Below are 10833 nucleotides of genomic sequence, written 5' to 3'. Positions count from 1 at the left end.
GGGAAAAAAAAAAAAGAAGAACCCGATTGAGCTGCCGCCGAAGACGACGAGAGGGAGTGAAGGACCATTGCCGCCGAAGACCTGGACGTGCCACCCCAATAACTGACGGAGTGCCGCCCCTTTCTATTGGCCGCCCCAGGCACCTGATTCCTTTGCTGGTGCCTGGAGCTGGCCCTGTCTAGATGCACAGAGATGGTGGAGTGCTGTGCTGGAGGAAGGAGGGCACAAGAGACATAACAGACAGGCAGGAGAAAAGGTGAGAGGGAATAACAGAAAGCAGCAGGAGCTGCAAGGAGAGAGAGGAGGAGGAGTCTCTTATGTACCTGTCTAGCACCCCCAGGAGCCTGGACTGATTAACACCAGCTTCTCAGGGAGCTTCCTGTTTCCTGCTGCTTCCCTGAACCCACTTGAGGAGAACAGGAGTAGTAGGAGCCAGTTAGGCCCTTTAAGATGCTGATATCTTCCCTCACTCAGGCCCTGCTACCAGCCTGCTTATTTGTCCCCTTCAATTGAGTGTGGAGAGCCACTATAGCTGGTACAGAACAGCAGTCATGAGTGAAAGAAGAAAACGCCCCTCTGGGGCAGCATTCAGAAAAAGAAAGAAAGCAAAGGAAGCTTTTCTATCTAAGCAGGAAGGAGTTCTCCCAAGATACACAGACACAAATGTTCATGGTGAGCCTTCCGGCCCCAGTGAGGATGTGAGTGGCTAAATCCTTGAGCTTTTTTTGTCCCGTGCAGTTCTCATTCATTGAACTTGGTGGTCAGTGATGCAGCATCAGCTTCTAGTGAGGCTGCTGAATTTTTTAATGTAATTCAAAGCATCTATGTATTTTTCTCTGCATCAACTCATCGATGGCAAATTTTGAAGCAACATCTGGGAACATCCTCTCTGACACTCCAAAGGCTGTTCTGGAATATATGTGCACAAATAAGATGACCACCCTCTTTCCAAATGCTTTTGTTGCTCTATGCATACTTCTGACAGTTCCTGTAACAGTTACCAGTGGAGAACGCAGATTCTCCAAGCTGAAGTTAATAAAAACACATCTACGCTCCACAATGACACAGGAGAAGCTGGTCGGTCTTGCAACCATCTCAATAGAGCATGAGCTGGCCCATACTATGGACCTTCAGGAAGCAGTTCAAATCTTTGCGACCAAGAAGGCACGGAAAGCCCACTTTGATTATTCAAACAGATAAAAATGATGCCAGTGTTTACTATGCAGACAAGAAAAGTTACATTTGCTGTTCAGGCGTTTGAAAGTTAAGTGTTACTTAAAATTTTTGAACAAGGCATTTTAAGTTGTTAGTTCTCCATTATTGGGGTAGGTAGCAGAGCAGTACCATGAGAGGAGTAGAACAGGAAGAAGGCAGAATTGAGACCTTTCAAAGTTTTGGACCAAGTGAGGAGGTGTGGGGGTGTCATTTGAGCTCCCCGCCTCAGGTGCCAAAATGTTGTGGGCTGGCCCTGCCCGGGGCTGGGAGTCAGGACACCTGGGCTCCACTCCCAACTCTGCCACGGATTTCCTGACCTAAGGCAAGTCACTTAGGCCTACATCTTCAACTAATTTTGAGTGCCTCAGGTTTTGGGAGCCTAACTTGAAACATCAAGGCCCAAATGTTCAAAATGGCCAGTAATTTTGAATACCCAGCCTTGGACAAATTGGGCTTGATTTTGAGAGGCGCTGAGCACCCACAGCTCGCAGTAGAGTTGTGGATCCGCAGCACCAATGAAAATTACTTCCAAGGTGTCTCCATCCGGACACCCAAAATCAGTGGCCACTTTTGAAAACTAAGGCCTTATCCCCCCGTTCCTCCATGTCTCTCTTTACAAAATAGGGTAATAATATTTAAGTACCTCACAGGGTTGAGAAACTTAATAAATATTTCTAACCCACTGTGAATGCTTTGGGTAGAAGATGCTACAGCAGAGAAGTCCATAGTCTCATTAGCCCAGGCCTTTCGAGATATTTAGACACCTAACTCCCATTGATTTCAGTGGGATTTAGGACATAAATAGCGTTGAGGATTTTGATCTTTATTCCTGTTCTAAATTAAATGCTGGGATAGACTTTAAACACACCCTGTGGACACCGAAGGAACATTTGGAAGCCACTTTTATTCTGCGTTAGTAGTAATGAATTGGCCATCTACAGTAGAAAAACAGTGGGGCTGGGGGACTAGATTATAACAGGGAGTGTTTTGATAAGACCAACCTGTTACCACACATTTCCTTGACTAAAGTAATTTTTAGAATATAGACCAAAGCAAAAGAAACAAATAAAACCCAAACCCTGTGAATTGTTCCCAGACAAAATTTAACTTGCACGCCAGTTAGAGACCCTGCAGTACCCTGGCTATTTCTGTCCAGCTCCTACTCGGTGAGCAGAGAGAGACCCATATGCTTGGGTTACAGATGTGTTACAGGCCAGAAATAGCTGCAGCATCTATGTCTCACACATACCTCAGGGCTGTTTATTACACTTAGACATAAGATCAGGTTTCTGGAGGGTTGAGCAATCGGGTTATATTTAGAACTGGGGAGATGGATGCTAACTATCGTTCCAGACAGGGATTCGACTCACATTTAGCACATAAACAGAGAGGGAAAAGTTTAGTGAAAGCCTCTGCTGAGACAGATAACATGGAACTGCGACAGGGTATTATTGTTGCATTTCCTAACCTGCTGCTCTCCTGTGCCAACCACTGGGTCAGGAGGAGGGGACCAATGTGAGGCAGATGGAGCTTTCTGACTGTTCTTGTGCCTGGCTGCATGTTCCCTTTAGGACATATGTAGAGGCTAGTCGGGAAGCAGGGGAAAGGTGCTGTGGGCCTAGTTCATGAATCCCTGGCGTGGTAATGCTGAGAAGGGGGGTGGGGGGCTGCAGGGATGGGATGCCTCTTTAAGGTGAACAGAGGAAAGTGATTTGCATGGTGCTTACATCTAATCAAATCTGGGTTTAAAAGAGTTCAGCCATTTAAGTGATCCTGCTGCAAAACTATAATCAGAGAAATAACGGTAGTGTGCGCTTCTTCCACTGTTGTGTCCATGTGGATAGAGAATCCAGTTGGGCTCTGCTACTCACCTGCTTCTTTCAGTCCAAACCCAAAGGGTGAAATTCTGGCCCCCATGGAACTAAACGGGAGTTTTGTCATTGACTTCAGGATTAGTCCCAAGGTGATGAGCATTTTCATTCACCTCTAAGTAGTAAGAGTTTGACCCCAGCTGATATTCTCGTTTCATTTTGTTACTGTCAAAATGTTTCGATAAGGTAAAAACATTTAGTTTCCACTTTATCGTTTCAATTCGTTTGACTTTTAGTAAAAATTAATTTTAATATTATATCATTTTATATACAGTATATTCTATTTAATCACATATATATATAATAGTTACATTATATTATAATGTTTCAACTTTGTCTAACTAAAACAGTTTTACTTCTCAAAACAAAACGTTCTGATGGTTTCAAATTGAAATTTTTCAGAATTTCTGTTCCATGGGAACTGTTGACATTTCAGCTTTTCGTTCTGATTCAATGAAAACACATTTCAAAATGTTGGAATTTCCCAAGGAACAAAAGTCCGTTTTCTAACCAACTTTACTCAGCTCCTTACAGCATCAGTACCTTTGCCCCTATGATACAGGGAAGGTATGCCTCTCTGCTGCATAAACAAAGGACAGAGCATCCAGATTTCACTTGGAGTTAACTTGAATTTCCTGCCTCTTGTATTTTGTGTCTCAAGTTCAGCATGACTAACACCCAGTTTGGAGTCTGTAGCTATTATGACATGCAGCTGGTGTAAAATGGTGTAATCCAGTGGAATAAATGTAGCTATGCTGATTCACTGCAGCTGAGGATCTGTCCCTATCATTTCAGCTTCCTTGTAGTAAAGGAGTTTTGTAGAGTGTTTCTGGTTTTAAGGGTGCTGTTCCGTAGTAGTGGCTAAATTCCAAGTGCCATTATGCAAGACATTTCTAAGGTGAGAGTTCTTAATAAAAACGATATTAAAAAAAATCCTTCCTGGATATTTTGTATCTCTGGGTCTGTCTTTTATGCTGTACATTCTTTGGGGCAGGGACTGCCTTCACTTTTGACTTTTATACAGGGACAAGCACGTTATCTGCACTAACAAACTGCCCTCCCCAGCAAAGGCACTGTTTAGATTTCTGGTTGACAGTCTCAGCAGGAGGCCAAGGAATTAATTAGTGTCTCACCTCTATAGGTGATCACCCCAGGTCAGAGTGGAGGAAGCTTGCACTCTTATGTTCTGTTTAGGGTCTTATGCCCATCACTGTGGTATCTGAGTACCTTCTGTGGACAGCATGGTCACCACATGTGCTATTCCTCCCCTGTGTGTAGACAGGACTGCAGTACCCGAGGCTGTGAATCTGACCCCCTTCACCAATACTAAATTCAATAACTTAAATAAATAAATGCAATTGATTTGAAACTGGATGCTAGAGGTTAACCCTGTGAAGGGCCTGGCCTAGATCAACACTGCTGCAGTGCGTGACAGGTTGGGGGCATTGCATGAAGAGGCCCCTATGGAGGCTGGAGCCTGGACCTATGCATCCACTGCAAACCCACCTAGATGACTGGCAGGCCACAGCAGCATGATATTTGCCCATTTTCCTGACCCTCATTTTAAACTCAGACTCCTGGAGGAAGAGCTGGTCTCACTGGACTCCCAAGGGCCAGATTTTCCCACAGCTGGGCCCAGGTTTTCCAAAGAGCTCAGCATCCAACTGGGTCTTTAGAAAATCAAACCCCAGAAGTCTTGCTGATCCCTTGTGTGTATAGTATGAGTATTGCTTGCTTGCACGCTATCTCTCTCTCACACAGTGATTATGCTCCTTTGGACTGTCTGAGTAGCTAAATAAATAAATAACTAGATACATACATGACTGCACCCCATATGTTGGTATATTAACCTGTATTTCATCCCTGGTGCAACTCCATTGACTTCATTGAGTTTTGATTTATTTTTCATATATATATGTTGCATTTTATTTAAATGAGAGGGAGAATGAGCTTTACCAGCTGTGGGAACTGACCTGGTTTCTGTCATTCTATAATCTCCCATGTATCAGGATATCTCTAACAAAGTGTTTCATTGACATATCTGTTTTGGTGTCTCAGGGCTTGTCTACACTGCAAAGTTATTCCAGAACAAGTTAGGGTGTGAATTTAGCACCATAACTATTCCAGAATAAGAGTGTTCACACAGTGAGTTATTCCAGAATAGCTATAGTGGAACAGTTATTTGAGAAAAGCTATGCCTGTCAATTTCCCCATGTGGACAAGCCCTTAGAGTCCAAAACTCTCAAGACCTAACCTGTGTCCTGATAGGATATTTCTGAGTTACATTAAACTTTACAGAGCTAAAATGAAGCTGGGATTTTCAAAGGACCCTGAAGGACTTTGAGCAACAGCTTCTACTAAATTTCAGCAAGGTGGGGCCCCTCACTCCCTTGTCTTTGAAAAATCCCAGTTTAAAAGACTGGGTTAATGTTGCTCAGGTGTCCAACTGCAAAAGGGAAGAGCAACCTTTTTAAAATACAGTTAATTCAGAACAGGACAGCTTTACTGTTTCTGGTCAGATTATTACTGAGATTATTTTAAAAGGAATATTTTTCTTACAGACTAATCCCTGGCTACGTGAAGCTCGAATGGCCTGATTAGATTTAAAAGGGCACCGATAGAAAATGAAGTAAAGATATTTTATTTTATTTTTAAATCAGTAATCCCTCCACTCAAAATTTTGCTAACCTAATCTCTGTATCAGTATAAGGAGCTGACTAAGAGCATTACCAGGTTAACAGCAAAGATTCACCTGTAGTTGGTTAATATACTCTTCCTCCCCCTTAGGTATTTTGTTTGGATTATTTTCCTTGGTGTCTGATCAAATTGCCCGTGTCACTGTCAACTAGTATTAATACCACCGAGCTGTGTTTCAGCATGGTCTAATAACACAAAACAATGTGATTTACAAAATAAACATACTTTCCTGGCAAACTATTTGGAAGTCAAAACTCCAGGTTTAATTTAAATGCCAATAAATTGTCTTGACCCACTTTTTAAACCCCCACCACCACCACCACAGGGACACATTCCCTGTGCTATTCTTTGCCATCTGCAATCAAATTAAACATTTCAAATGACCCACACAAGAAAATCTCTCTGTAAATATTGAACTTGAAAGGCCAAATATTGGCTTTCCGGATCCATTCAGACGAAGTTCTCTCTGCTCCTTACCTTGGTGGTAAGACGGGTTAGTCCAATGGGGACTGTGGCCAGGGCAGAGGCTCTGTGCTCTGCACATCAAGAGACATTGAGAGACCCTCAAACTTTCCAAATGAAACATTCTACCCACCCCTCCCCCAACCCTGCTAGGCCAGCTGACTGTTCTTATCACCTCCGCATTTACAGCAGCCTTCTGGTGGTGACAGCTGTCCTCAGCACAGGCCCGAGAGACCTGGCTAGAGTCAGGAAGAGGGGGAGCTCAGTTCCAGCCAAGTTCAGCATGACAGTGGCTGCCAGAATCTAGAGGTAGCAAATAAACTGGATGTGCTTCCAAACAAGTTCAGATTGTTCTGTAATCTGCCACCTACCACGAGTGAAAGTGAGTGGCGGTGACTCCAAAAGGGACTGATCAAGGACAGAGACCATTTGAGGACAGGGGAAGGAGGAGGACGGCTCCTCAGTGGTGCGCCTCTGATTTGCACCATCTGAGAATCTGGCCCAATAATCTCCTAGACAAACTAGCAGGAACGGAATAAACAAATCACAGTTTGCGTCAGGATGGTGGACATGAACTGTGACTTGGACTATTAACATTATTATGAATTATTATTGATAATAACAGTATCTAGGAGCCCCAGTCATGAGCCAGGACGCCATTGTATGCAGTGCAAACACAGACCAAAAAGACAGCCCCTGAGCCAGCGAGGTTACAAATCTAATTAAAACTGGCTTTTGGCAACTCTTTAAAAAGCTGCTTTTCACATGTGTTTGCACCAGCCACATTTGGATGCGTGGATGCTTAAAACAAATTGGAAAAGAGGCTGAAATTTGTTTCCAGATTCAAACAGAGATTTCACAGACCATTTTTATGCTGTTTTCTTAGCTCTAGGGATGAGTGTTTTATCTGTTAGAGTTTATAATGTCCCTTTGAAGCCCAGGCAGTTCTGGGTTGAAATTCAGCCCTGTGATTCAGGCCTGAGGCCTATGTATCACTAAAATCCTACTTAAGCCCTGATTTGAGACTTCAAGTGGGACATATGCAAAGGCATTGTCCTTTGCACAGGAGTGAATCTGACCCCCTTGAATGAATGAGGTAAATGAGCAACAGAATTAGAGCCCAGGGATTCTTCAGAACCGTTTTCCAATGATCAGACCTTCTCTTAATCATTGGATGGTATCAACTATTGTCAAGAATATTCACACTAAGGGGTATTTATATTATTCCTCCAATGTCATTATTTTTCTCACCATATTCCACCATAACGCCCAACCACAGCAGCGGGAACCGTATTTACCTATTGGTATGTTACATTGCCCAGTGTTTCGACTTCTGAGCAAAGATTTACCTCAATATATTCCTCTCATTGGATCATGACTATGTTTCTGGCATTCTAAATCTGGTGACAATCTAAGACAATGTAGTGGTGGATTTAGTTGTGGTAATGTATATGAACCAGAGCAAAGCAGCAGTGATAGGTGCCACGGCAGTGGCATGACAATGCTAGGCCAGCAGTGAATTTTGAGGTGAAAGACCGGGATGGTTGAAAGGCAGAAAGTATCAGCCTTCCCTTTCTAAATGCATTTCTTTTTGGTCATGCTTTGTGTAACTTGGACCATCACTTGGTTGTTAAATCCAGTGTGAGGTCATTTATAACCATCTTATTTCACGTTATTGTTTGCAATATAAAGGAAGCTTGAAAACACAGTTTTTGACAGACTGTGTCCTTTTTTCTATTTTCCATTTTTCCAACTACTTTCTTCCCTGTGTTTTAGTGGAGCTAAAAGTAACGTGGTTGTTTTAACAATTTCATTGTACTCATCCCAGCACTATGCAGTTCAGGTACTAGTATGTGTTAAATTGCTGTGCAGTAGCGAATAGAGAAAGAGTAAAAGTCCCATAGGAACAGTAGCTTTTTTATCTACTTTGTAGAAGCGTGAATTAAATCAAAAGGTAACATTTAGAATTGTGAGGGCTTTCTTGGGCAGTTAGAATAATTTCAAGACTGGTCGGATCTGCCTTTTAATAAGATACCTGAAAATGCTGCATAGGCCAGTGCAGAGCTCAGCAAAGAATTTACACTCTTCTGCAAAGTCTAAACAATGGCAAAGGGGCCTGGAATTCTCTTGGAAATGACCTTAGCATCATTATGAGCTTGATAACTGTAAGAAATCTTGAATACAGCCTGGGTGGATGCTGTTAAAAGCATTAAGAAAATCTACATTGTTAGCTGAAAATTGAGTGCTGTGTACAGCGCACATGCAGTGCCATAAGTAACTTGAGACATTGTAGAATAGGGTCTTCTCTTTCAATAGGTATAATGAACATTGATATGTACAATACTAGCAAATGAATACCTATACATTATGGAGTCGGATGTGCCTGGCTCCTAGAGTTGCCTATTTTGGTTGGACGTATTCCTGGAGGTTTCATCACATGACATAAGCTTTAATTAAAGATTAATCCAGGGTTCGGCAACCTTTCAGAAGTGGTGTGACAAGTCTTCATTTATTCACTCTAATTTAAGGTTTCGCGTGCCAGTAATACATTTTAACATTTTTAGAAGGTCTCTTTCTATAAATCTATAATATATAACTAAATTATTGTTGTATGTAAAGTAAAAAAGGTTTTTAAAATGTTTAAGAAGTTTCATTTAAAATTAAATTAAAATGCAGAGCCCCCTGGACCGGTGGCCAGGACCCGGGAAGTGTGAGGGCCACTGAAAATCAGCTCGCGTGCCGTGCCATAGGTTGCCTACCCCTGGATTAATCTTTAATTCCTGGAGGTTCCAGGACAATCCTGGAGGGTTGGCAACCCTACTAACTCCCACTGAGGATCTGGGTCTCAGTGGTTGCAACTCAATTGTTAAGATTGAGTTCCATTTTGTACTTAAAGCAGGGATCAACTTGTTTTGTATAAAAACCACAATGTATTCTCCCCAGTCTTACAGTATGTACTTTATGAGTGCGGAATTATTTCTGTGAGAATTTACAAGTCAGTAATGTTATTAGTTTAAGAGTTAAAATTAATTAAAATATGTTTTGTTAAGAAATGTTACATCTGTGTCAGACTTTTCTTTGTCCTGAATGATCTTAACAATGGAATAAAGCAGACTCTTCAAACTTGTCATATAGTTAAGATTATCCGAAATCTTGTGCATAGGCTGTACTTGAAGAAATTAAGTGTGTAATTAAGATACTTTTTTAATGATTATTAACACCATGAGGGAAATATGAAAAAAATGAATTTGCTTTTAAAATCCCTTAATTGTAAATTGTACCGTTCATGGGGTCATTATTAGGCTGAGTTAAATTTGTTAACTGTGTATTATGCCTTAACTGTGTATTTCTGACCTTAACATGTTTAGAGTTTTTTTAAGTGTAACCTTAACTCTGAATTTCATGGGTTTTAAAATTTTGATTTTGAGATAATTCCAACCTATTTTTACCCTTTAGCTATTGATACATAATCTTAACCCTGGCTCCTTCTTAGCATAGGTTTTTGTCTGGGAATATAATTGCTGGACCAGAGCAGTAATACCTGTAATCCTAGAACAACCTGCTGCCCAATATGTGTAATTCTGGGTCTGAGCATCGATACATACAATGACAGGATTGGGCTGAATAGTTCTAATTCTGTGATTGTTCCCTGGCTACCTATAATTCTGTAACTGGCACCCAATGCTATTGATATATCTATGTAATTAGGTTTAGTTAGAGGGATTAGATTTTTATCAGTAAATGTTGGTAAATGTCAGTTTCACCATACACACACAAATTGCTGAAAAACTATTTCTATTGATAATAATTCCAATGTACAGGTAGGCCAAGTAAGAAAAAATGCTGTTTGAGAGCTTAGTAGCGTTTGAGTTCAGGATCTTTACTTTGTGTATTTTGACACACGATGTTAACACTTTGTGTTTTAACAGTTATCAAGTTTCAGCTTGTTGAATCTCAGCACCGACTGTCAGGAAATAATTACTATCTGATATTCCTTCCCCGCCCCTCCCAAATTTCCCACAAATGTGAAAATGTAAATAGATTAAAATCTAATTAAAATGCTTAAAAATGAGTATTGACGCTCTCTGTCAAAATGAGGAAAACAATTGAAGTCTGCCAAGCCTGTATGTAGTGATCCCTGTGCCTGCCGAGCCAGGGGGTCATTATGAGACATTACACAACGCCCCCGTCTCCACCTCTCCCCAGACTGTGTGTGTGGGGGGGAACCACATTATCAGGAATAACTCGCAGGGGGTCCCTGGCTGCCACCGTGTAGTGGTGCCATGGCAACTCAGTCTCTGACATGGCACAGGGGCAGCAGTGCAGATATGGGCCTCCTGGTGCCCCAGTTGATACGGGTATGAGGGATGGCACCTGTCTTTATAGTCCCCAGTGAACTCAGTTGGGTTTGAGAGGGAGCCACTGAAAAAAACCAGTAGAAAGGGGGTAGCTGGCTCTCAGTGGCCCATGGTGGTAGACAAGCCTCTTGCCAGCAACCAAGATGGCGGTTGCCCCTAAGCACAGACGCTTCTTGCCAATATCCAAGATGGCAGCGGCTCCTTTCACTACAGAAGCTTATTGCCAGTAT

General features: G+C 42.0%; 1 protein-coding gene across 1 annotated transcript in view; it reads right to left on the bottom strand.

The window, feature by feature from the left end:
- The window catches only part of LOC112109209 (kelch-like protein 31), a 14068-nt gene extending 7699 nt beyond the window's left edge, over positions 1–6369 (bottom strand). The window contains exon 1 of the mRNA XM_024203618.3: positions 6261–6369. Coding sequence (XP_024059386.1) covers positions 6261–6369 — 109 coding nt within the window. The remainder of the gene's footprint in view (positions 1–6260) is intronic.
- Between the last annotated feature and the right edge of the window lie 4464 nt (positions 6370–10833).

This window comes from Terrapene carolina, unplaced genomic scaffold (assembly GCF_002925995.2).
Source record: "Terrapene carolina triunguis isolate 2854851 unplaced genomic scaffold, T_m_triunguis-2.0 Scaffold236, whole genome shotgun sequence".
Lineage (NCBI taxonomy): Eukaryota > Metazoa > Chordata > Testudines > Emydidae > Terrapene > Terrapene triunguis.
This window is presented reverse-complemented; position numbering and strand designations above follow the sequence as displayed.